This window comes from Drosophila hydei, unplaced genomic scaffold (genome assembly GCF_003285905.1).
Source record: "Drosophila hydei strain 15085-1641.00,03,60 unplaced genomic scaffold, DhydRS2 tig00008121-arrow-pilon, whole genome shotgun sequence".
NCBI lineage: Eukaryota > Metazoa > Arthropoda > Insecta > Diptera > Drosophilidae > Drosophila > Drosophila hydei.
The window spans coordinates 850,836-877,206 of record NW_022045832.1 but is presented as its reverse complement, the minus strand read 5'-3'; the positions used below and the strand labels follow the sequence as shown (position 1 = coordinate 877,206).

The 26,371-nt window shown below is 40.6% G+C and overlaps 9 protein-coding genes across 11 annotated transcripts in view; 7 read left to right on the top strand and 2 right to left on the bottom strand.

The window, feature by feature from the left end:
- LOC111596255 overlaps positions 1-26,371 on the top strand; it is a 129,354-nt gene that overhangs the window by 49,573 nt on the left and 53,410 nt on the right. The gene's annotated exons all lie outside the window — the stretch shown is intronic.
- Positions 108-833, bottom strand: LOC111596259 (protein SGT1 homolog). The gene has a single exon (XM_023310394.2). The coding sequence runs from the start codon at positions 732-734 to the stop codon at positions 192-194; it is 543 nt and encodes a 180-aa protein (XP_023166162.1). The 5' UTR covers positions 735-833; the 3' UTR covers positions 108-191.
- On the top strand, positions 1,339-8,724 carry LOC111596253 (protein kinase C). 3 transcript variants are annotated; one of them, XM_023310386.2, is made up of 11 exons: positions 1,339-1,516; positions 3,053-3,402; positions 3,468-3,661; positions 4,262-4,337; positions 4,391-4,503; positions 4,570-4,643; positions 5,304-5,335; positions 6,883-6,953; positions 7,023-8,229; positions 8,290-8,429; positions 8,493-8,724. In XM_023310386.2, exons 2-11 carry the CDS (start codon positions 3,249-3,251, stop codon positions 8,652-8,654), a joined length of 2,223 nt encoding a protein of 740 aa, XP_023166154.1. In that variant the 5' UTR covers positions 1,339-1,516; positions 3,053-3,248; the 3' UTR covers positions 8,655-8,724. The 3 variants fall into 3 exon arrangements, with proteins under 3 accessions (XP_023166154.1, XP_023166156.1, XP_023166155.1); XM_023310388.2 differs by lacking the exons at positions 1,339-1,516; positions 3,053-3,402; positions 5,304-5,335 and having other exon boundaries at positions 3,590-3,661; XM_023310387.2 differs by lacking the exons at positions 1,339-1,516; positions 3,053-3,402; positions 3,468-3,661; positions 5,304-5,335 and adding an exon at positions 4,119-4,208.
- LOC111596247 (probable dimethyladenosine transferase) lies at positions 12,274-13,541 on the top strand. Its single transcript, XM_023310379.2, has 3 exons — positions 12,274-12,401; positions 12,460-13,172; positions 13,242-13,541. Exons 1-3 carry the CDS (start codon positions 12,344-12,346, stop codon positions 13,389-13,391), a joined length of 921 nt encoding a protein of 306 aa, XP_023166147.1. The 5' UTR covers positions 12,274-12,343; the 3' UTR covers positions 13,392-13,541.
- Positions 13,623-14,880, top strand: LOC111596245 (serine protease snake). Its single transcript, XM_023310377.2, has 3 exons — positions 13,623-13,781; positions 13,849-14,119; positions 14,177-14,880. Exons 1-3 carry the CDS (start codon positions 13,688-13,690, stop codon positions 14,760-14,762), a joined length of 951 nt encoding a protein of 316 aa, XP_023166145.2. The 5' UTR covers positions 13,623-13,687; the 3' UTR covers positions 14,763-14,880.
- On the top strand, positions 15,066-16,453 carry LOC111596244 (serine protease snake-like). Its single transcript, XM_023310376.2, has 3 exons — positions 15,066-15,237; positions 15,296-15,566; positions 15,626-16,453. The coding sequence occupies exons 1-3, from the start codon at positions 15,111-15,113 to the stop codon at positions 16,209-16,211; spliced, it is 984 nt and encodes a 327-aa protein (XP_023166144.1). The 5' UTR covers positions 15,066-15,110; the 3' UTR covers positions 16,212-16,453.
- Positions 16,586-17,784, top strand: LOC111596246 (serine protease snake). The gene is made up of 4 exons (XM_023310378.2): positions 16,586-16,719; positions 16,780-17,053; positions 17,110-17,425; positions 17,488-17,784. The coding sequence occupies exons 1-4, from the start codon at positions 16,641-16,643 to the stop codon at positions 17,758-17,760; spliced, it is 942 nt and encodes a 313-aa protein (XP_023166146.2). The 5' UTR covers positions 16,586-16,640; the 3' UTR covers positions 17,761-17,784.
- On the top strand, positions 18,064-20,982 carry LOC111596249 (NAD-dependent protein deacetylase Sirt7). Its single transcript, XM_023310380.2, has 2 exons — positions 18,064-18,416; positions 18,589-20,982. The coding sequence occupies exons 1-2, from the start codon at positions 18,249-18,251 to the stop codon at positions 20,869-20,871; spliced, it is 2,451 nt and encodes an 816-aa protein (XP_023166148.2). The 5' UTR covers positions 18,064-18,248; the 3' UTR covers positions 20,872-20,982.
- LOC111596261 (cullin-5) lies at positions 21,824-25,664 on the bottom strand. Its single transcript, XM_023310397.2, has 6 exons — positions 23,947-25,664; positions 23,624-23,744; positions 23,204-23,561; positions 22,960-23,138; positions 22,742-22,891; positions 21,824-22,681 (listed from the first exon to the last, which is right to left on the bottom strand). The coding sequence occupies exons 1-6, from the start codon at positions 25,503-25,505 to the stop codon at positions 22,544-22,546; spliced, it is 2,505 nt and encodes an 834-aa protein (XP_023166165.2). The 5' UTR covers positions 25,506-25,664; the 3' UTR covers positions 21,824-22,543.

Sequence of the window (26,371 nt, the reverse complement as noted above, 5' to 3'; positions counted from 1 at the left end):
CGCTACCACCCCCTAAACACACACACTCACAACTTACTCGAGAGCATTATTGGATGCATTTGTATTAGTAATGTTAAGCTCAAATTTATTGAAATATGTATTTCTTATTAATATTAGCATAATCATTTCTGTGTCTGTAAATTATATTATATTAAAACTTAATGAATATGAATTTGTGTTTCTTATTTGTTTTACTTGTCCCATTGGCGGAATTCAGTACCTTCAGGCGGCTTGACAGTGACCTTTTCCTTGGAGACCTCGTTCCAGTTGGTGCTTAATACAGTGCCTCCAGATTCTGAATAAGATTTGTTCATGGCCTTCTGAACTTCCGGCGAGGATGAACCGTAGATCTTTTTGAATAGCTGGTTTAAAGCGGCCTCCCCTTTTGCCTCCTTTTCATCCAGTTTTTCCTCTTCGCTGACCAAACGATCCCAGTTCTTTGCCTGACGAGTGGACAGTTCTGCAACAACGTCGGCCTTTTGTTCGAGATTTTCCCAACGCACGCCCGACTCCTTGCTCAATGATATTTCTACTTTTGTTGAGAAGGCTTTGTGAGAGGAGCGATCCACAACAATAGGATGGAGAAGATTTAGGATCAATTCGTGGCCATCTGCGGTCATATGTACTTTCTGTTGTTCAATCTTGACGTTATAATTTTTCTCAATGGCGCCCTTTAAGAGCACTGTTATGACCACTTTGGTCTCAGTTTGATACCAATCAAATCGCATCGACATTCTGTGTAAGAATTGTTTGTCGAAATAAAAGCGAATATTTTAAGTAAATCCTGACAATACAATGAATAGGGAAATATCTAGAAAACAAACAGAGTTGCCACAAGCTATAAAATCAGCAGTTTGGTTAATGTGACAGCTAACAAAATATTTTTTGATCGCAAAATATTAAATAAACTAAGTGTAATATGATATGTACTCAGTGTTAAATTATGCTAACGTTAATTATTAATTTCAAAATAATATTTACATTTATTTCACTTTAGTATTATCAATTAGTATTTTCGTATTTTTGTGATTCTTGAATCCTGAATTGCACATATTAAGTGGTATTTCTTGGCATCGGGTTTGCAGCCACACTAACCTATGTAATTGTCAAAGGCAAAGGCGAGCGAGAGACGATAAATAATTTTTATTTTTGCTTTAATTATTCGTGCGTAGAAATGAAATTCTATTGTCGAAAAATGTTGGAAAGTGTGTTTGTGTGAGAATATAGTGTAAACATATTGCCACTGTCAAACGTAAAGGCAAAAATTCCTTGAAATAATTTCCAATTGGAATTGAGCAAACAGGGTGTCTGTTTGCGTATGTGTGTGCGTGTGTGCTGTGCCTGTGTATGTGCCATCCTTAATTTTTTCGCACATATGTATGTATGTACATACACATGTATGTAGCTGAACATTTTTCTCTAATATACCAACAATTGAGAGCGCACACATAGCAAGGCGAAGAGAGCAGCACGGCGCACAGCCACAGCCACAGCCACGGTACCCTTGCGAGAAAAGGTAAGTAATTGAGGTGTAATGTAAAGTAATGTCCACCGATTTCCCTGAAGGTCTACTCTGTCCTTTGCGTAAGCTCTTTTAATAAAATGTATGGCAGCCTCTTCGCACAGCTGGCTCTCATTACACTAAATTGAGTTGCATTTTTTTTAAATTATATTGTATTTGATAAAAAAAGTTATTCAATAATGATATTTAAGTATTTCTTCATACGTTAAAGATGCTACTAAATATCGGTTAAGCATTTACTTTCGTTGAATTGCAAGCGAAAGTAATGAATCTACACAAAATGCGAAAACATGTTTCCAACCAGTGTGCACTGTCATATTTGGGTCATTCATATACTGCGCCTGTCTGTTTGGTTCTTTTCGGTTTGTTCTCTGTTGCCCTGCTTTTTAACGAAGCTGCGCGCTCCTCTCTCTCTCTCTTTCTCTATTTCTCTTACACATACTCTCTCTTGTACATATAAGTTTTCAAGTGGTATTTTTGTTGATTTAACAGTAATTGAAAATTAACGCACTAGTCGCAATTGTGATATTGTCAAATTCACTTGTGCAATTTGCATTTGCGGTCTATTGCTGTTTTGCGTTGCGAGTGTGTATTGTTTGTGCTGGAATGTGTACGTGTATTTGTGTGTGTGTGTGCATGAGAATTTCTCGTGTTCTTATAAAAGATAAAAAGAGAGAGCGAAAGAAATAGAGAGAGAGGGAGAGCGAGCGAGACTGAGAGCAAGAGCGTACGCCCGTGTGTGCGCTAGCCTAGCAATCGCAATACTAGTTGTGGGTGTGTGTGGGGGTATCGAGGTGTGGGGCTAAAGCAGAGGTATTAGGATTGCTTGTTATTCTTTCTTTGTTGTTTTATTTGTGAAAAATATCTGCTACTGCTGCTATGTATGCACTGTCCGAGTGCTTGTCTATGTATGTGCTCGTCTGTGTGTGTGTTTATGAGTTGAAGGTAGTAAATACATAAAAAATAAAATAAAAATAATTGTGCTGTATGAGAATATGTTAAAGCAAATCAAAACTAGGCGACGACAACAGTAACTTTGTTAAGGGCAACTTTAATTCAGCTTTATCTCAATCTATACACATCACATACATACATATTTATCTATAAACGTGCATAAGCATTTTTAAATACATTCATATAAATACAGAACTGTATGTGATTATCTCTTGTGCGTTTCATAATTCGCTGAGCGAGTGAATTCCAATGCTGACTAACTCAAATCTCAATGCTGAACGGAAGTGCAATATCTAAGAATATGTGTGTTGCTATTGCTGTTGCTGTAATTGTTGACGTTGCTTTTGTTGTTGTGCTCCCATTTTTCACCAATGTCAATTCGAGTGCGACCTTGAAATTCGTTTGAGCATGTATTATAAAATTCACTTGAGCATCTACATAGTCACAGATGTGTTATTTATGTATAAATTTGAAACAAATTCAAGAGTGTCATTGACCTATACTAAAACAATCTTTGAGTGATAGGAGCTGAATGTGCTATCTCAGCTATTTACTCAACTTATTTATTTTTTTTAGTACAACTTCGATTACCTCTCAACTGGCAGACACCCCACTGATCGAAACCGTTTTGTAACCACCGTTGCCGCATTGACGCGGCGCTGCCGATAACTCCTGCCAAGATACAGATCGTCACAGCAACAACAAAAAAAAAAAAAAACAAAAAACAAAAACAAAACAAAGAGATACAAGTGCTGCTGAATCAATCAGCGAAATGTTTACGGGTAAACTTCAAATCAAGGTTTGCGAGGCGAGCGGCCTGCGTCCAACAGATTTCCAAAAGCGCCATAATTTAACATTTGGCAAATTAGCCGATGAGCAGCTGATCGATCCCTACGTGTCCATAGATGTCGACGAGAGTCATTTTGGTGAGCTACTTATCGAAATACACTTGCAGAAAACAGATATCCTTATGCTAAACATTAATAAATAGATCGTTCGACAACCCGACCAAAGACATTCGATCCGGTATGGAACGAGCAGTTCGTCCACGACGTGACCAATGCACGCAACATCAACTTAACTGTTTTTCATGATGCGGCCCTGCCGCCGGATGACTTTGTTGCTAATTGCATTATACCATTCGAGGATCTAATGCAGAGCGAGTCAGGTGCTCCGGATCTATGGGTAAATTAATTTTTTCATCAACTTAACTCATCTACTATATAAATAAATTTTGGTATATTATTATTATATTTATTTTTAAAGTAAAGAAAATATTATTCAATTTATAGCAAAAAATATATAGCAATTAAGTTTAGACTTGAGTGCAGAAATCTGTAAAAATAGTCAAATTTTATTAGTGGTCGTTATCAAGAAATTTACAGGGATTTTAGAGAGGGATAATTAATTTAGATAATTATTAATTTAGATATTTAAACTTTTGTTCGATTTCGTGTTGACAGATATTGATATATAATATATATAACTATATAATAGGATTGTAATCGAATTAAGTTGTCTTGCAACAATTTGTTGAAGGAAACTAAGGAATGTATGTCAAGTATTTGACATTTTATTATCCTCGAGTTTTCAAGATTTTGAGGGAATTTTTTTTTTATTATTTTTATTAAAGGTTTTCTGTAAATAGGATTTTAGTTAACTTTACGGTTAACTTTTTATAATTTTAATTATTATTTTTAAAATTTTATGTAACTCAAATTTGTAGATAAAGGTACGGCATTCGAGCGGTATTATTATATATTATATTAATCTTCTTTCTAATAGATAAATTTGGAACCACAGGGTAAGATCCACGTCATTATCGAGTTAAAAAGTCGCAATGGCAGGCATGAACATTATGGTTAGTAACTTTCATTTTGTGCGGAGGTTGATATAACCGTTTAGACTTTTCAGATCAAGCGAAAGCTGATGCCGAGGTTGAGCAAACTGTGGCAGTTAATAAGGAATTCAAAGAGCGTGCTGGATTCAATCGACGCCGCGGCGCTATGCGCCGTCGTGTGCATCAAGTAAATAGATTGCACAATTCATAATTGGTAATAACCTAATCAATCGATTTACTTTCTCATTTAAAGGTCAACGGGCATAAGTTTATGGCCACGTTTTTGCGCCAACCGACCTTCTGTTCACATTGTCGGGAATTTATTTGGTGAGTGATTCAAATATCGCATTCAATATCACATATATGTATGTACGCTTTGAGCGTACTCACAGACAGACTGTCCATCAACAGTATCATTCTTAAGTTGTAATTGCAGTGATTAATATATATATACACTTATATATATATATATTTATTTATAGATATATATCATTTTTGGGTTTTTATATGATTATTTACAAGACACACATAGCATTGCCATTACTATTCTCTCTTTTGATTTTGTTTATTTAATTTTAACTTTGTATTTTTCCTTTTGATTTCAACTTATCGACTTAAATGTATTGCAAACGATTTTATTCACATTTTTGGGTTCCACCACGTATTTTAGCTGTATTAAACTTAAGTTTTTTCCCTTAATTTAATTAATATTTCTTTGGATTAACCACTCTCACATAACTGGTCTTTAATTGAGGGTTTTATATTTGCCGTGTGCAGCTGCAATTCTTTCACTGGTCTGGTTTCGTCTCATGCTACATTCATCTATATGCTTTTGACTTTCATTCTTTGGTTTCGCGCTGCGGGTTTGCTTCCTTTTTTGGTTTATTTTTCGCATACATTCATGCCCACACAACAAACAAACACACATCATTCAGTTATAAAAGAAATATATATGCAATAGCCACGGAATTTCTTGCCTTTTTGCAGGGGAATTGGTAAACAAGGCTATCAATGTCAAGGTATGTGTTTTGCTTCAAATTTAAAAGGAATATCTTACGGAGACGACATACAAGTCTCTCTGAGAAGAACATTAAACAAAAAAAAAATCAAAAAATATATCAAAAGCTATCCATCACTTGCATTTGCTCGTTTCATTCGTTCGATCGTTCGTTCGTTCGTTGTTTGTTGATGTTGTTCAGTTTCAGTCCAAGAAACAAAGCATTTGACTTTGTTCATATTAATAGCTGCATTATCTATTTATCTGAATATCAATATTTACTATTTAAGGAAAGTTATTTTTTAATTTGTGCCGTCGCTGCTATTGTGTCGCTTCTCTCCGCATTCTCCATGCACCGAAAGTAATGCATTGACCATTTTTAATTTATTTGATGATAATTTTTTAAGTACACACATTTTGTAACTCTGTCTTGCGCTCATACTAATACCCTTTAGACGTTAGACTTTATCGGCAGCTTTGAAACCTAACTACATGTTTAAGTCCTATTTTGTTAGTTCCAGAAGAGTTTATTTAGTTAATCTTATAAGATATAATATTTATGCAACATTTTAAATGTCTTCGATTCGAAGACTAGTTAATCTTTCAAATTCAATTTATTTATTTATTTAAGTTGACTATGCAAATATTAGTCTTAAAGTCTTAAAGAAGGATACAGGCTCTATTTAGTTACTAAGTGATTAGCTCAAGCAATTCATGACGCACTTGAGGTAGTTATCGCTAAACAGATAAGAAAAGAAAACATTTGCTACTGTGGCTATGTTTATGGTAATTCAATGTAGTTAACTAACTTGGCTCTCAGCTATCAGCTGTCTGATATGAGGTTTGATAGCAAACAATGTCTATAGATACGTGTTTATCGTATAGTTTAAACTTAAGTTATATACTAGAAATTCATTTCCAATGCAATACATTTATTAGCTGCTAATGAAACATTCTAACTCTACACAGTGTATACAAATTGAGAGTATAAGTTTCATGTGCCAAGACTTACAAATTGTGGAAGAAGTTGCTAATCTGTATGTGTTTGATTTTAATGTTGTTTACTGATGCTTGTCACCACTGGAGGCAATTAAATAATATTATTAATTTTTTGACAATTTGCACGCCACAAGCAAGCATTTGCACAGTTGTACACATATGTGATTAAACAATTCTTTCGCTGTCCATAAAATTACGAAAACTAATTTGCATTTGACAAGAGACAGACAAGATTTAAACCAACTGCATAAACCTTTTCTTACACACACGTACACACTCAACACACACATATTTTTTGATGTTATGTGACAAAGCTCGTCAAATATGCTAATTTCTCAGTGTGTCTAACCTCTGAATGTGTAAAACATACTTAATTATTTCAAAAGTAGCTTTGTAAATATCACACTTAAAAATTGACTGCTGCACTGCGCTGTGACTTAAATTATCTGGTGGCACTTCATCTCAAATGCTAAGGATAATAAGTCGTATTTGCAGCGTGCAACTACGTAAATAAAATCTTTATTAACCTGTTCGATTAATGAGATTATATTTTAATCTAATCATTTATAGTCTGCACATTAGTTGTACATAAAAAATGCCATCTGTCTGTGGTCTCCAAATGTCCTGGCATGCGCGATGAGGTTAGTATGAAGGTCAATACAATCAGTTTGTTGTGTTCAATAATTCAATTACTTTGTTTTCAATTACAGCAAGCCAAAGTGGAAGTGGTGCCGGCCGGGCAGCGGTTCAATGTGAATGTGCCGCATCGATTCGTGGTGCACAGCTATAAGCGCTTTACGTTCTGCGATCATTGCGGCTCGCTGCTCTACGGACTAATTAAGCAGGGCCTGCAATGCGAGACTTGTTATATGAACGTCCACAAACGGTGCCAAAAGAATGTGGCCAACACCTGCGGCATCAATACCAAGCAAATGGCCGAGATACTCAGTTCCCTGGGAATCTCACCGGATAAGCAGGGCCAGCAGCCGCGTCGTTCCAAATACTTGAGTCAGCCAGGTGGAGAAGACAATTATGGCGCCTCACTGGGCGGCGAGGGGGGCGACGGTGTGCCAGGTGCTTCATTTCGTAGCGGCACCTTATCAGCTGATAGCTTGGCAACGTCAACGAGTACGTTGACGAGCGGCTACAACAGCAGCAGCTGCATGAGCCTAGCCGTGGGTGGCGGAGATTCGCGTCCTGGCAAGTGCTCGCTACTGGACTTTAACTTTATTAAGGTGCTCGGCAAGGGCTCGTTTGGCAAGGTGATGCTGGCCGAGAAGAAGGGTACCGATGAGATCTATGCCATTAAAGTGTTGAAGAAGGACGCCATTATACAGGATGATGATGTTGACTGCACAATGACCGAAAAACGCATCTTGGCTCTGGCCGCAAACCATCCGTTCCTTACAGCGCTACATTCTTGTTTTCAGACTCCAGATCGTTTATTCTTTGTCATGGAATATGTTAATGGCGGCGACCTGATGTTTCAAATACAGAAGGCGCGACGCTTTGAAGCGGGCCGTGCTGCTTTCTATGCCGCCGAGGTAACGCTTGCCCTGCAGTTTCTTCACACCCATGGCGTTATCTATCGCGATCTGAAGCTTGACAACATACTGCTCGACCAGGAGGGACACTGTAAACTCGCTGACTTTGGCATGTGCAAGGAGGGCATCATGAACGGCATGCTGACCACGACATTCTGTGGCACACCCGACTACATAGCCCCCGAAATTCTTAAGGAGCAGGAATACGGCGCATCCGTGGACTGGTGGGCGTTGGGCGTTCTTATGTACGAGATGATGGCTGGACAGCCTCCTTTTGAGGCTGACAATGAAGACGAGCTTTTCGACTCTATAATGCACGATGATGTGCTTTATCCAGTGTGGCTGTCCCGCGAAGCCGTGTCCATATTGAAAGGTAAGATTTAATTTCCCACATATGAATATTTATTAATCTATTGCCAATGTCTACTCTTAGGTTTTCTAACAAAGAATCCAGAGCAGCGTTTGGGCTGCACAGGTGACGAGAATGAAATCCGCAAGCATGCATTCTTCAATAAACTGGACTGGAAGGAGTTGGAGAAACGCAACATAAAGCCACCATTCCGACCTAAAATGGTAAGTTGTTCAATTAAAAGTGGAAGTTAAAAATCTAACTGATCTTTTGATTTTCGACTATAGAAAAACCCACGTGATGCCAACAATTTCGATGCCGAATTCACCAAAGAGGAGCCTGTGCTAACACCAATTGGTAATGATGTTATTCGTTGCATTAATCAGGATGAGTTCGCCGGCTTCTCATTTGTGAATCCCAAATTCGGACCGGAGCGCAAGGTGTTCTAAAGTGGCGACCGTTGGATAATTGGATTGGATATGCGCTTAGTGTTGGCGAGAAATAAACCAACAAACTGGATCAGTTGAATTTTTAAGCAGTGGGCAATTCGTTGCCGGGGCTCTTACTACATGCAGCCCTATGCTAATCTCTTAGCCTATTCCTAGACTTAGCTTATCTCCCTAGCACTATAACCTACAAACTTTGCTTCCGTTGATTACTTTATGAAAGCTTTATTGTTGTCTGTTTCCAGTTGTGGTCCTTAACCTTTTCATTAGTTGTCTGTTTTATCGTTTTATGTTATATGTTGGTGAAACTACAAGAGCGTAGTTCCATAAAGAAATCACAACTAAAAACGCAAATGCAAACAGAAAAGCTGAGAATTGCAAGTTATATATAGATAGAAATGATTACATCTACTGTAATTACTGCATATATATATATATATTTGGAAATGCGTAGAGGATCTTACAGTCGTAACTACGATCAGTGCCAATAATCAACTAACTATAAAATTATTTGCAATCACTTACACACATACACATACACACGGATACGCAGGCGAACTCTAATATTAAGAATTTGTTTGTTTATACTTCTATCTTAACTTATCGCACAATCAGTCTTTCTTTCTTTCAACAAATCCATCGCTTTTGCTCGTTGTAATGCTCAAAGCCTGAAAGCAAGGCGCTATTTTTGCAGCATTACCTACCTATACCCCACTCCCCCTTACCAAAAACAATTATTATTGCCAAAAAATAAGTCCTGATCTAGTCAATGTTGTTGCAAATGCAGCGCCATGCTTTTTGTTATTAGTTTTTTATTTATTAATGTGCCGAATCTCAAGTTTCGCACCCAAATGCAGACAGCCATCTCGCAACAGCGCTATCCTATGCGACTCGCAATTCAAAAAGCCGTCTGTACACATAAGAAAATACGATAAAAAGAAACAAAGAAAAAAAAAAACAAAAAAGAAAAGAAGAAAACAAGTTTATGCGTATTCGAACTCTTGCACAATTTCCTTCTCAAGTATTAAAGCGATATTATTTTAAAGTAATTTATTGTTATACATACATACATAATATAATAACAAAAACAAAAACAAATATAAATAAAAAGCCAAAAATAACAAACACAAACTCGCACATACAAAAACAGAGCTAAACAAATACAGAAATTTAAACAATAAAACTAAGTGAAACTAAGCTTAGTCTTTAAATGAGAACAAACTTTAAAGTAAAAACCAAACAAAACACATTTTAAATTCATATATATTTTATGGAACACAAATTATAAATACAAAAAAAAGAACAAAATATGTTTAGCCTATAAGTTGGAGAACATATAAAATTTCAGTAAAATATAAAAGTATAACTATATATTTATATATGTATGTATGCATATATGCTTATAAATATGCATATATATAAATATGCATATATATAAATATATATATATATGTGCATAGAGTTAATCTAGTGTATGTGAAATATATGCAGTTAAAACTGTGAAACAAATACAAAGCAGAACAAATTATATATATAAACAGAGATAATGTATGTAATAATACCAATATTAAAAACAAAAAACAAAATAAATATATATGTGTTGATTTTAAAACCAAAGACTCAAACAACAAATACAATTTGCATAATTGAAAACAAGAAAAGAATACAAACAATTAAATCAACAAAATGAAACCATTTTATGGCATCGAAATTTGTTAGTTTTGATTTTATGATTTCAATTAATCATGTTAAATATATATAATTTATATATATACATATGTATCAATTTTTTAAAATCTAGTTTTAGTTTTTTGTTGATTTGAGAGCATCTAAATAATTGAATTTTTAATGAATCTTGTACTGCATTTACAGGAGAGCAAATTGTTTGCCGATTACTAAGTTTGATAAATTTGTATGCAACAAAATGGCAGTATATAGCAAAAATTACTAATTGTAAGCGACATTGTTAACTAAACATAAACAAAAAGAAACTTTGTATGTAATGATAACAAGCCCAAATGTATAATTAAAATAATATATTTATGAAATAGCAAGCAGAGCGCAAAGCTCTATTACCCATTTAAATGTTAACCTCAAGTATTCTCAAAACCGCATTTTACTAAACTAAAATGAAGACAGAACAAATGTAAAACATATATAAACCAATTTATAAAAAAAAAAACAAAGAAAAAAGAAAAGAAAAGAAAAACAAATGCGACAAACTAGTTCGAAAATGCAGTTGTAAAAAATAATGCAAATTATCACAAATTTACACGTACGGATCCAGCCATAACAAAGATTAGTTTATACCTATAAAAACGCCTCGGTCGGAGGAACAAGCAAATAAAATACAAAAGTAAAAACTGTTGGTTGTTACCGAACTTGAAATGGAAGCAGCTGAAGCGCATTGTGAAAAAGAAACAATATAAATAATAAATTAAAACAAAAATAAAACAAAAATGTAACGCGTAACCTGAATAAAAACTAAATGCAAAACGTAAACAGAACAAGTTGTAAAACAGAATTTTAGCTGTAAGCTCATTGAAAAATAATCAACACGGCCCAGTGTAGAGCAAAGTTTAATTGTAAAGCCTATTTGTTTTTTTTTTTTTGTTTTTGTTTGGCTAACTACTGTATTAACAAGAACAAGAACTAGACCTATCGAAACTAATAAGTTGTACTGGCCCACGCAATGAATCTGTTGAGTCGTTGACTATCAACAAGTTAAGCTAAGCTCAGGAGCAGAATAATTTATTGTTTATTGCCAGACAAGGCTTATTGCTGAGCATTATTAAACTTGTGATTATAACACTCATTAACAGATTGTGACTAAAACAATTGAAATCGCTTGACTAAGTTCTACAAGCTGACGTGCGGAACGTTTTGTAATCTCGATTTAGTTACATTACTAACTATATTTCATATGGTTAGGAGTTACCTACTACAAGCATAACCACAGTCAAATGCCATGATGACAAATACACCTTTTCATGTACCTTTGTACCTTTTCATGCAATTTAGATTCTATACATAGACAGCATATAAATTAAAAGAGAGAAAAACCAATATGAAAAATCTTAAATCTTTACTGATCTAAGACAACCAAAATTGGAGAATAGAAATTACTCATTAAAAGAATATTAATGAAATGAATAAAAAGTATTTAAAAGAAAACCCACAAAATTATATTGAGACAAAAATAATCTTTAAGTTATGTTTAAATAAATGAATAAATAAGCTACAAAGAAAAGTCAAAAACCAACAGTTGATATGTTGTAAAAAGAAATGAACTAAGAGAAGACAGTGAGTTGTTATTCAAGTAACTAAATAAATGGTGACAAAATGTAAGAGGAAGCGAGAAAGATAACCAAAGAAAACAAAATTACTAAAAATTGATTTATAATTTTAAGCGAAGATTTAATGAAAATGAAAACTAATTAATAAATAAAGAGGTAACACCTATAAAAATGTATCAATCGGGTTTTTATTGCCTTCTGATGGTTTCATAAATAACGCTCAAACTGTTTGCATTTTAAACGCGCGCCAAACCGCGATCTGGCAACACCGTAAATAAATGCAACTCTGAACTGTGCACATGGTACCCAAATATAACGAGCAAAGCAGACAAAGCAAAACAAATTTACATTGGAGCAGCACTAACTGAACATTATCAGTTTATTAATAAATTAAGCATGCCAAAAGTAAAAACAGAGAAGAAAACTCGCATACACAATGAGGTGCAGAAGCAAGGTAATTGAATTCATTTATAATACATTTCGTAATAACTGTAACATCAACTGCTTTGTAGGCATTGTTTTTAACAAGGATTTTGGTCAGCATATATTGAAAAATCCGCTGGTCATAACAACTATGCTGGAGAAAGCGGCGCTGCGAGCGACCGATGTGGTGCTGGAAATCGGTCCCGGCACAGGTAACATGACTGTGCGCATGCTGGAGCGTGCCAAAAAGGTTATTGCCTGCGAAATTGACACACGCCTTGCCGCCGAATTGCAGAAACGTGTACAGGCGACACCTTTGCAGCCCAAGCTACAGGTGCTTATCGGTGACTTCTTGAAGGCAGAACTACCATTCTTCGACCTGTGCATTGCTAATGTTCCCTACCAGATTAGTTCGCCACTGATCTTCAAGCTATTGCTGCATCGCCCACTGTTTCGCTGTGCCGTGCTGATGTTCCAGCGTGAATTTGCACAGCGTCTGGTAGCAAAACCGGGTGACAAGCTCTACTGTCGTTTGAGCATAAATACACAGCTATTGGCACGTGTGGATATGTTAATGAAGGTGGGCAAAAACAATTTCAAACCGCCACCCAAGGTGGAGTCCAGCGTGGTGCGTCTCGAGCCCAAGAATCCTCCGCCGCCTGTCAACTTCACCGAATGGGATGGCCTAACCCGCATAGCTTTTTTACGAAAAAACAAAACTCTGGCGGCCACATTCAAAGTGAATTCTGTGATTGAAATGCTCGAAAAGAACTACAAATTATATCGTTCGCTGAGAAATGAGGTACGTATAGAAACTTAGCTAATAACTCTCTGTTTAACTCTTATCTTTTGTCTTTTCTCTCCTTTTTAGCAACTTGAGGAAAACTTTAATATGCAGGAGAAGGTCATGGGTATACTAGAAGAGCAGGGCGTTAGTGGATCACGAGCGCGATCTATGGACATCGACGAGTTTATGCGTCTATTGCTAGCTTTCAATTCGGCTGGCATACATTTCAACTAAAGCAAAGTGCTTTGGACTATGGTTAATTAGCTTAAGAGTTCGTTTAATTAAACTTTGTATGTTGACATACACCGTAATGTTAATACACAAACGTAAGATCGTTTTAAATGCTTATACTTAATGGATTGTAAATACAACTTGTTCAACAATACGTAAAGAGAGTGAGAGAGATTTATGTAAATATTTTTCACGCCCGCTTAGTTAGCTCATTGATCAATTGACTCGACTCGTATTGATCAGTCAGACTCGAAGCTTGTTTTAATAAAGTTCATAGTTTCGCTACACCTGTTGGCACAATGACGGAGGCGAATGTAGCTCGTTTGCTGCTGTTCGTTTTGGCACAGGTCACTTTCGTAATGTGTCAAGATGCGGATGCATTAGCAAAACAGTGTAAATATTACAAACTATATTATTCATGCATTCACGCACTCATCTAATCACCAATTAACATCTGCAGCTTGCACACAGGTTAAGCGCGACGTATTTGAGGAACGAGTCGCGATTAGTTTCTTCTTCGCTAATGCGCCTGTTCGCTGGGAAACTATTGATTCGTGCCATGGATCACGACCGCTGATAGTCGGTGGAACGCCCGCCGAGCCAAAGGAATTTCCCCCTATGGCGCGTCTAGGCAATCGCGATCGCAACAACGACACAAAATGGATCTGTGGCGGCACTTTGATAAGCAATCGCCTAGTGCTCACTGCAGCTCATTGTCTCTACTCGGAAAAGTGAGAAATCAGATCTAAAGAAAATTCTACAAATAATTATATAACATCTTATTGCAGGGGTGCAGTAAATGTGGTTCGGTTGGGTGAATTGGACTTTGCCAGCGACCAGGATGATGCCGAGCCCGAGGACTTTGTTGTGCAAGAGATAATTGAGCATCCGGACTATAACTATCAGATGCTCTACCATGATATCGCCCTATTACTGCTGGATCGTGCTGTGAAGTTCAGCGTCTATAAGCACCCAGCCTGCCTGCCCTTTGTTGATGGCGATCGCAGCGAGAATTTCATTGCCATTGGCTGGGGTCACAAGAAATTCGCGGGCCGCGAATCGACCAAACTGCTAAAGGTGAAGCTTACAAACTTTGGAACCAGATGTCTCACAAGCACGGATCTGGACGAACTGCCCAATGGCTACAATGTGAGCACCATGCTGTGCATTGGATCCCCCGAGCTGAAGGACACCTGCAACGGCGACTCTGGCGGGCCAGTACTAAACTATCATGACGACTATCCATGCATGTACCACGTCATGGGCATCACTTCATCCGGCATTGGCTGTGAAAACGCAAATGTGCCCAGCATCTATACGCGTGTGCACTATTACCTAGATTGGCTCAGGCAGGAGCTGGCCAAGAGCAGATGAATAGCAGCCAGTCCCAAAATCGATTAGTTTTTAGCACATGAATTTACATTGATGTATATAATTGAAACAAACAAAACTTTGCATGCATACAATTGGAAATAAACAGGAAAAGAAACTACGTAGCTCATGTAGCCACATCGATACATACATAATAATAAATATTTGTATAAATGATGCTGGAAACAAGATTCTCACCTTATCATCAAATGCCACTGAGCGTTGCTTTCACATACATCGACATATGTATATGCATAAAGATCGTCTGAGATCTGAACACTTCACGTTCTCTTCGCAGTTGATTGTGCGCCCAGCTGGACGTCGGTTGTGATTAGCGGCTGGGCGTTAATAATGGAATTTACGAAACGTTTGAAAAGCGCTTTTCCCTGGAAAATGTTCTGGCTGCTGCTGCTGCTGCTGCTCACTTGCAACTTGTCGGAGCGAATTACAGATGCTCAAGACGCAGACATTGTCAGCTGTAAGTCGATCGCTATCTGTGGCATATCTAGTATTTGACGAGCGTCTCTCTTGGGCAGCATGCTCACGGTATAAGAAGAGCGTCTTCGATAAGCAGGATGGCTACAGCTTTCTGTTCCCGAGTGCGCCAATTACCTATAAGACCCTGGACACGTGTCACAGCTACACGCCGCTGATTGTCGACGGAACGCCGGCCGATCCAAAGGAGTTTCCTCACATGGCGCGTCTGGGTAATCGCAATGACAACAATGTGACCAATTGGTTCTGTGGCGGCACCTTGATAAGCAATCGGCTTGTGCTCACTGCGGCCCACTGTCTCTACTCGGAAAGGTGAGTAGTTGCTCAGGAGCTGATTTAGAAATGAATTCCCTCATTCTATTCCTGTGCAGCGGCGAAATCAATGTGGTGCGACTGGGTGAGCTGGACTTTGACAGCGACCAGGACGATGCAGAGCCGGAGGACTTTGGTGTGCGGAATACCACAGAGCATCCTGACTTCAAGTACCCAGTGCTATATAATGACATAGCTCTCGTCGAGCTGGATCGCGGTGTTCGCTTCAGCGTCTACAAGCATCCCGCTTGCCTGCCCTTCAATGATGGAGAGCGCTATAGCAGCTTTGTTGCCGCTGGCTGGGGCCAAACCTCATTTGCCGGTGCCCACTCGAGCAAGCTTAGAAAAGTGAAGCTCAATGGATTTCGCAGCAACTGCCTGCAGTCCGATGATGTCGAGGAGCTGCCCAGTGGATACAATGCGACGACACAAATGTGCGTTGGCTCCGCGCAGAACAAGGATACCTGCAACGGCGACTCTGGCGGCCCGCTCTTGACCTACCATGAGGAATATCCGTGCATGTATCATGTCATGGGCATCACTTCGCTGGGCATTGGCTGCGGCACGCCCAACGTGCCGAGTCTTTATACGCGCGTGCACAGCTACTTGAACTGGCTTAAACAGGAGATGGCAAAAATTTCGTGAGATCTAGAGAGAGCTTTAACTAAGCCGGGATTTACCATGTGCGCCATGTACTTTTACTGGGAAGTTATTTAACGATAATTTGAATAATTCAATTGTAAACTGCAGTGTTTGGTCAGCAATAAAAGGTTCAACACGGCGGCTGCGCATCAAGCCGGCTATCAATCATTTTCTATAAGTGGTTGCTGATGACGTCACGTCTACCTCTACCTCCGCCTCTACCTCTATCTGCACTTGTATTGTATTGGCGATCCGTTCCAACAGCTGATCTAGCCCAGTGCCGCCTTATGGGAGCGGGTGTTAGGCAATTGTAAACCTGTCCAGAGAGAGCAAGCGGCATTTTAGTGCGTTGCCAAGTTCGAGGCGTTTGTTGTCGTCAAACCGGTTAACAACGTGCCCATTGTGTATTTGATAAACAAATCGAAGTCGAGAATGTGGCTACGGACGCTTCTGCTTTTGGCCCTGCTGCCAATTAATCCGATCTTGGGCCAAATCAACGAAATTGTCAGATGTAAGTCGCATTTTAGGTCTGCTTAGAGCCTAATCATACCAGCGCCTCTTCCATCGACAGCCTGCATCGGCTACAAGAAGTCCGTCTTTGAGGAGCAGGTTGGCTATAGCTTTCTGTTTCCCAATGCGCCCGTCATGTACGAGACAATTGACAACTGCCTCAGCTATACGCCCCTGATAGTCGGTGGGCAGCCCGCTGATCCCAAGGAGTTTCCGCATGTGGCTCGGCTCGGACACCTCAGCGCGCAATGGAACAGAATTGAATGGTTCTGCGGCGGCACGCTGATTAGCGATAGATTCGTGCTGACCGCCGCCCATTGCTTTGAGGCAGAACAGTGAGTAATCGAGCCCGCAGAGTGCACGTGATTCTAAGCGAATCAAATTTGTTTAGGGGAGAGCTGAACGTGGTTCGTTTGGGTGACTTGGACTTTGCAAACGACCAAGAGGATGCATCGCCCAAAAACTATGCTGTGGCCGATTATTTCCGACATCCGCAGTTCTCGAGTCCAGAGCTGTACAATGATATTGGCATGGTGAAGCTGGCCGAGCGTGTTAGATTCGATCGCTACAAGCATCCGGCCTGCCTGCCCTTCGAGAGTGGCCAAAATCTGGCGTCGTATATAGCCGTCGGCTGGGGCAGCACGAACTTAGGCGGTAAATCCTCGACAAAACTGTTGAAAGTAAAACTTGATCTTATTGCAGATGAAGTACGATTGAATACCAAATTTTATACATGCATATTCCTAAATGATACCTTTCTATATAATAGGTATGTCGCCGAGTTATTGGCCAAAGCGATGACTATCCACGCGGATTCAATCCGGCCACACAAATGTGTGTGGGCTCATCGAAGCCAATGGACACATGTAATGGAGACTCGGGTGGCCCCATTCTGGTTTACCACAAGGAATATCCGTGTATGTACCATGTGATGGGTATTACATCGGCGGGTATAGCCTGCGGCACACCGAGAATTCCCAGTATATATACACGCGTGTACTACTATTTGGATTGGATTACGCAAATTATGGAAAATTTTTAGCAATATCTATATAATTATAAAAGATAATTAACCTTTGAACATTTTAAATTTGAATGGTTCTGCTTTTGACGATCTGGCAACATGAAACAAATTCTAATTATAATGTAGCGCAATTAAGTTGTTTGGATGGTTATGTTTTTGCTGGTCTGGCAATATGGAATTTCTTTTATCGAGTCACTAATTATTGCGTTTTTATTTATTTATTCGTTACTCAGTACTTTAAAATATCTATGTAAATAAAGTAGAAAAAATATATCGCCCACCACTATTGTTGTTTACAAAAAAAAAAACATTTATTAAAGTAGTGGTAAAGCAACAAATGTAATATGCGCCAAGAAGTCCATAAAACTGCAATAAAAAAAATGTAAACTATAAACTAGATATATCAATAAGTTCATGTGCTGCTAGCCGTCAAAGTGCTGCAACTGCGCTGCGCGTCAATTCCTTTCCCTTTTTTTAACGTGCGTTTGCGACGCACATTCATACACATGTATGTCGAATTGAGTCCAAAATCTAATAGTTTAAGCACAAACATGGAGCCGGACGAACTGCAGCCAATAATGTCTGATCCCATTCAGTCATACAAGACGCGTGCCAAAATGAATCCGGCTAAGAAAGATAATGAGAAACGGCGACGAAAGGATGCGATGCGAAAGGTAATTAACAAACATGTGCAGAAGTGTGCACGCGTGTGTGTGTGTGCTCGTTACTTGTGACTAGCATGTGAATATTCGTATATGCGTATGTGAATATTTGTATGCGGGTGCTATAAGCTTGCTTTTATTGCATTATTGATCGGAATTAATATTAATGTGTATTTTTGTGTAGGTTTCGCTAATTTTACGCAAATGCGATTCGCTGCGCACCGCCGAAGATCGGCAGTTTCTGGATAAGCATCCAGATATTGTGAAAACAACGAAGAAACGAAAGGAGCGCATCGAGATATACAAGGAGCGCGTCGTCGAGAAGGAGGACGAGCCGCATGTTATCGAGGCTAAGGTGGAGCAGCTGGCCAATATCATATCGCAGGCAAAGCATTTAATTTGTTACACAGGCGCCGGCATCAGTACCGCAGCTCTGATACCCGATTACCGCGGCAGCAAAGGCATCTGGACGTTGCTGCAGAAGGGCAAGGATATTGGAGAGCATGACCTTTCCAGTGCCAATCCCACCTACACCCATATGGCGCTATACGAACTGCATCGACGTCGCCTGCTGCGGCACGTCGTATCGCAGAACTGCGACGGTCTACACCTGCGTTCCGGACTGCCGCGACAGTCCCTCTCCGAGATACATGGCAACATGTACGTGGAGGTGTGCAAGCACTGTAAGCCGAATGCGGTCTACTGGCGCCAATTCGATGTGACCGAAATGACGGCACGCTACTGCCATAAGACGCATCGGCTGTGCCACAGTTGCTCGGAGCCGCTCTACGATACCATCGTGCACTTTGGCGAGCGCGGCAATTTGAAGTGGCCGCTGAACTGGGATGGAGCCACGAAGCATGCGGAGAGAGCAGATGTAATACTCTGTTTGGGTTCTAGTCTAAAGGTGCTGAAAAAATACACCTGGCTCTGGCAGATGGACAAGCCGCAACGGCAGCGCGCCAAGATTTGCGTCGTGAATCTGCAATGGACGCCCAAGGACAGTATAGCCAGCATCAAGATCAATGGGAAATGCGACAACGTCATGGCACAGCTGATGCGTCTGCTGAACATAACGGTGCCCGTCTACAGCAAGGAGAAGGATCCTATATTTGCGCATGCCACGCTTCTGATGCCCGAAGAGTTGCACACACTGACGCAGCCACTACTAAAAAATGCCGACGAGGAGGAGGCGGGTGATACACAGTCCTGTACGACGACAACAGAGGAGACGCAGGATTCTACAATTTCCGGCGATAGCTACAGCGAACTGCCTATTGGCAGGGGTCCTCGCATACGGACACCTATCAAAAATGGGCGGCGCATTAAAACCAACCTGGAGATGCGACAGAAGTATGCGCCACTGCCAAATGATAGTGCCGAGGACACCAAGCCCGAAAATGTTCTGCAGCTAAAAAGCGAAACGGAAGAGGATATCAAAGTGAAGACTGAAACGGAAACGTTGACGATATGCGAGCTGAAGCAGGAAACGAAAATTGAGGAAGAACTGGTTAAGACTAGTTTGGAAATCACAAGCATCAAGGCGGAAATGGTGCCCAAACTGGAGCCACTGACGCCCAAGCTAGAGTCGCCAAGTGAAGCCACAAACGGACATCAGCACAAGAACGGTCTCATTGAGCTGCCCAAACTAGTCGCCATACAGAAGCCGTACCCGGATTTGAACATCTGTCCGGGTATGTGTCTGTTGCCTGTGGAGCTGCGACTGGAGCCATGTGTGGCCAGCTTGCCGCCGGTGCAGCTGCCGCCGCTGGTACCAATTGGTGCACCGCTATACACTCCCTTCGTGCAACCTCTGATGCAGCCGCAGCTTGTGTTGCCGCCAGCGCTGCAGGCGCTTAACTTGCAAAGTGATAGCGCCACCTGCTCCGCTGAATCGACAACAGAAAACGATGATGACGCTGACGAGGACGACAGAGATGAGGAAGAGGAGGAGGAGGAGGAGGAGGAAAACGAGCAGTTTGCCATGGCACAAATGGATTTGCTGCGACGTCACAGCGATAACGAGCTTCTGCGCCAGCTGCCCAGCTGGTACGACGCCAAATATGCGTATTCGGGGCTGCACAGCATATTGATACCGCCACCGTCTGATCTCAACATTTGGAACTCGCAAGTGGTGCCCAATTTCGCTATGAATCGCTCTGCCGCCGGCTGTGAGTTCTGCTTCGATCGCTATGCAGAGCTCGAGTGCCAGTTCTATCGTCGCTGGCATCTCAACCAGCGCAAACACAAGAAGCGAGCGCGCAGCGGCCGCTTTGTCGTCTGCGAATGCTGTCCGACCAGCGACGATGACGATGACTACGACGAAAATATCTCGCTGGCGCACATAGCCGCTGCCGAGACGGCCAAGCGCCGGCTGCAGCTGAGCCACAGTTTTCCGCGCAAGCTGGCTCGCACCCAGGCCGGCTGGTATGGCAAGGGCTATAAGAAGGGCCGCAAGCGCAGATAGACGCCGCGGCCAGGACACGCCCATGTCGCTTCAATAGTATTCGAGCATAGTCTAGTAGCTATTATATAATCGTAAGCAGCGTATTTTAAGTATAACTATATACACATTTATATAGATATATAAATATATATATATATATCAGTTCATAGCTCGTAGTGCCACTCGCATTAGGTATTCGTTTAGGTGTAATGCAAATGTTTTTAATTTTTAAAACGAATCAAGTATTTTATTTGTCATGTAGTCGTGCAGTCCTTGGTCCAATTTAGTTTTAAGTGTCGCGATTGCAGCTGCAAGAATCAATGTAAATTCGTCATTTTATATCTATTTATAATTGAGCGTTCATTTGTTAGACATTGCATGCATTTAGTTTGCTTTTTCCTTTTATGTTCATCACAAATAAAACTTTTTTGTACAAATTCTTTGAAACGGAAGATTTAAGTTTTAAGCCACATCGAGTTATCTATTGCAACAATAAACATCGATTTATATATTGCAACATTAAAATAGAAAATATTAAGAACTTGTGTTTCAAAAGAGGGTTTGAAATAGTTCAGTTTTATTTGGAAACTCACTTTGAATAATTAAATTTTCTCAACTCTGGAAACTTGAAGTTTTGTAGAGTTACTGAAAATATTAAAGTTCTTGAAAATATTGACAAACAAACTTACCTATCATCAGGCTTGATTAGTTTTCAATGTTCCGCTCATATCTAGACAATATATATTTCGTATATCACTCAAAAATTAGAGATCATTGAGTTCCTCATGAAAATCTGAAGTGTTCTGTGAGCTTGAAGTTAAATAATTTTAGAATCACGAAAATTGAAAACAAATTGATTTTTCACTCTGAATATAGAGTCCAACCTTATCCGGAAATGGTATCAGCTGAGTTTTCCGATTAACTCTGAGAGCTTAAAGACAAGTTGATATTTTAGTCCAACCTTTTCTAATGCCATTTGTTTTATTCACCCCGGAGATATAGTGTCTTGTGTTTATACTTAATTTATTTAAAATACAATTTATATGCTTTATAATTTCATTAGCTTAAACATATAATATTGCTATTCTATTTTAGTTTTGCCTTCGTATGTGTCTGTCTCAGTGTCTTTCAAGCGATTATTGTTGTTCTAAAGTCAAACCCAAGATGCCAATCGTTGTGGGGCGGGTCGTGGGTGATAGGTGAGTGTTTGCCGGGTGCAACAAGACTTTACAAAATGACTTCAACAATAATTCAGAATACACAATATAAACAAATGGAAAACAGCAAATGTAATTTGTTTTTGTTTATAGATTAGCGTTAATCGTAATCGTTATCAGGGGGCGGCCACATACAGCACATATTATAGCTAAGACGATAAACCAAGCAGCCAATAGGCCAAATTAAAATATAATTACGCGTTTACACAAAACAAACAAAATACAAATAGGGAAAAGCAATGCCCAGGACGCAGTCAACTAAACAAATCCCAAGAGAATGGGGGATTGAATGCGATAATTGGAAAGAGAAATAGGTAGAGGGGAAAAGGGAGAAAGAAAGGAGGGAGCGCGAGCTTAGAGCACGCAACCAATTGAGAGTTAAAGATCATACGTGTATAAACATTAGGTTGGCTGTGGTTGGGTTTTGGTTTGGATATGGAAATGGTTACTAGGCAAGGACGCAAAGGCCATCACAGTTAGGCCACATAAATAAACATGTTGATATCATCGTCGTCACGTCTCATATACTTGTGTTCAATAAGCCATTCGAGCTGCTCCTTAATCATTTTCTTCGACGGAAGGAACATATTCTTCAGTATATCAATCAGTTCCGCCTGCAAGCAGATAATCCATTGAATGTCTATTATATTATATCCATACTAAATCGAACTCACCTGCAGCGCCGCATTGTTCATGCGCTTGCGCACCTTCATTATCTTAATGATTGCCTCCTGGGTGCGCAATATTCGTAGCTGCACAATGGACTGATTGTCCTCCTGTTGCGAACGCTCCGTGCTTAGTTGCAGGCGACCAATTAGATTTAGCTGTGGTTGAAACATAAGTTTCTTTAATGACTGGATTTTTGATCAGGTTGCTTCAATATTTATCTCACCTTGCCGCGACGCTGAGATTTACCATTTTTGACAATTGCAAATTCTTGATTGATATAGAACATTGTGTTCTCAGCGAAATCTTTGGGCGAACTAATGGCCACTGGCTCCATAAGCAAGATTTGCTTTTTGATCTTGGGAAAGGCGGCCAGCGACCATAGAGTGCGTCGCAGCTCGGGATCTGTTGTGAAATGAAAACGAAATTACAATCGACATTTGGATTTAGAATTTCACTTGTTCTCTAACCGGGTAGCTCGGTGGCCAGACGCAGATTCTCATAGGAGATCTTGTCATGCTGGCGCTGATTCCAAGCAAAGAGCACAGCCATTTGAAATGTTGTGACATCGAGATCGTAGCGCCCGAAATTGTTAACAAATGTGATGGTGCCATTGCTCATGTGATGATACCATTGCAGCTTACGGCCGGAATGCTTCTTCTTGTAAAACTCCTCCACATCGGGTATATAGTCCTCCAGTTCGATGGGCAACGAAACTGAGACGCGTTCCGAACAGCGCGCCCACGCCCCAGCATTGAGTATTTTTATATTGATGGCATCATGTCGACTTATAGAGTTACGGAATTGAGTATTTAAGTCCTCGCTGACCTGTTTTATTATGGATTCGAATGCAGATTAGAAAACGTCTTCATCGTGCATGGGCCACTTACCTTAATGTCCTGGAACATGCGTGCCAGTCTGTTGACATAGTCCGCGGGCATGCCCACCTCGCGTAGCCATTCAACGATATCCTCTTCCTTTTCACTATCAGCACTTGTGCCCAGGATTAAACTGCAAGCAATCAAGTTAATGCCAAATTAGCGAGAATATCTTTAAAGTATTTTGTACTATAAAAATTATTGTAGGGGTCAAAGAAGCAACAAAATCTAGGAGTAATCTGTTGCCCTATTGGTTACTTTATACATATATTCCTGCATCAGTTGTCGATCTATTGAAGGTCTATCTGTGTCACGAATCTATTAATGTGACTTACCGCCTCGTCAAATGGACTTTATGATACCGCATAAAGACATCCTTGTTGTTGACATACTTCAACACGAGCAGCACATCCCGCAGACGTGCATCGATTTGCTCGCTAGTGAGGCGCTTGCTGAGCGGCGTGCGGCGGAGCAACATGTCACAGTAGTTGGCAAGTAGCTCGGGGCATTTGCTTTCGGGCGCAGTGTATTTGACACCGCGATTGGCAATGCTCGTGGGCAGCTCCATTTTGAACACACTGGTGTCGTTGACCACCATTTTGAAGGCGATATCTCGGGCAGTGAGAAAGCGCGGATCATCGTTGAAGGCATTGCGCACCAGGTCGCTAAATCTGTTGAAGAGCTCCAACAGTCGTTCCACATACTTCTCCGAGTCCTGTGTGATTATCTCCGAGGCGGACTGCATATCGGCCAGGCCAGCTGATTTTATATGCCGCTGTAGATCGCCCATCATTGCCTCGACACCCTCGCCATCCATCACACGATCCATCAGGCGAAACATGAGATTCAAGCGATCCGTCTCGTAGTCGCGTATCAGCGCCGGACACTCGGCTATAATCGAATTGAGATGATCCACAATGAGCACCTTGACCAGACGGCATGTCAATATGTTAAAGCTGCTCGGCTCTAGGTAACGCTTAGCGCGCACCTCCTCTTCGCGCAGCTTGGCATCCGCGTACTTCATATAGGCCAGCACACCGTTCTCCTGTTGCTGTTCAGTGGACTTGAGACGATAGAAATCGGCGGTGGCCTTCAAATAGGCCTTCTCAAAGTGCTCGCGATAAATTTCCAGTTTATCCTCCGCATTCGAGGACAGATTGACATAGCTTTCACGTACACCGACTACCAGTTGAGCATCATACGCATCGCCATTGCGTTCGGCGTGCACAATCTTCATGGCAGACTCCTGAAGCCGATCCTTGATGTCATGAAAGATATGCTTGTTCCACGAATCCAGCATTAATTTGCGCACCGGACTGTCTTCGGTGGGACTCTTTTTGGAACTGGACCCCCCAGCTGAATTGCTGGCGCCGCCACCACTGGTGGAAGCACCACTCGTTGCCGCTGTCGATGTTGAGGGCTTTGATGAGGAACTGAGTGAGGGTGTTTGATTGCTGGTTAAGGCAGCGGCATTTGAGGTGGATGCCCCGCCGGCACCGACAGTTGATGACGACGTGGAGTTGGAACTGGACGCGGGCTTCACTTGCGGCGACTGCTCTAACTGTCGAAAGGGCAGCGGCAGGTAATTGGACTGTGTGAAGAATTTACGCCATTCTACAATGTAGGTGGCCAATAGCGCTTGTTCGCCCCGCTGCGCTTGCACCTTGGATTGGGCCTGAACAATGAATTCGACAATATCCTGTTGGAGGCCGTCGTATATCTTGGCAGCACCCTTCTCGTCCCAAAGGCACACGAAGTGTACGCCAAAGAAGAGCTCTTGCCATTCGAGCTGTGATACCGTCTCCTGGCGCAGCAGCTTGAGCACAATTTTTCGCTTCTCAGGCCATACTTCGTCAAATATGTCCCTGTCCCGTTTGCCTATCGCCCGCAGCATGGTGTTTGTGGTCGCAGTTCCTTTGTTCGTGGCTACGCTCTACTTCACCTTTGCGTTTAATTATGGAACCAAATCAAAAAAAAAAATATTGTGATCAAAAGAAACGCTATTTCCTCCGCCTATACGCGGCCGATAGTAATTTTCAATCGATTTCTTGTTGTGAAAGTGCGATAACAGTTGATAACAGAACTTTAACATAGCGATAATACAGCACAGCTGTTATTCAACATAATCGATTATTTGCATAAATGATATATGCAATTATCTGTTGCATTTAGTGTTAAGTTTTTAGGGTCTATATTTAATTTACTGCTTATAATATTCTACAAATTATTCTTATCAAGTCTAGTATAATAACAATTAATAATTTATCGGAATGGCCAATTGCAATATGGTAGCATGTCGATAGTCTGTCAACGTGCCTCTGTGAATGCTGTCGGAGCAGCTGCAAAATGCTTGCACGCACACATAGATAAAAAGTGTAGATTAAGTGCCAAGTGCTGCACTGCGTGTATGGAAAAGTGCGGGAAATTTTTGCAACGAGACTGTCAAAAATAGTGTTAAGGCAAAATAATTATAAGCCAGCAATTTCTAAAAACAAAGTGCAATGAAGACTGTCAGCGGCATAACAATTGTATATAAGCAACAAAATATTGGTGGCATGTTTTGTGAATTTCGTAAATCTCTCGTTTCGTTTTGGTTTTTTTCTTCTCTACCACAAAAAAGGGCGCGCGAGTGAGACGACAGTAGTGTCCAACAAAACACACATCCAACTATCCCGCCTACTCGCATGCGACTACACGTCGCAGACCCAAAGTCTGCTCGCTCTCAAATGTTTGACATTTTTCACATTCAGCATTTTCCCT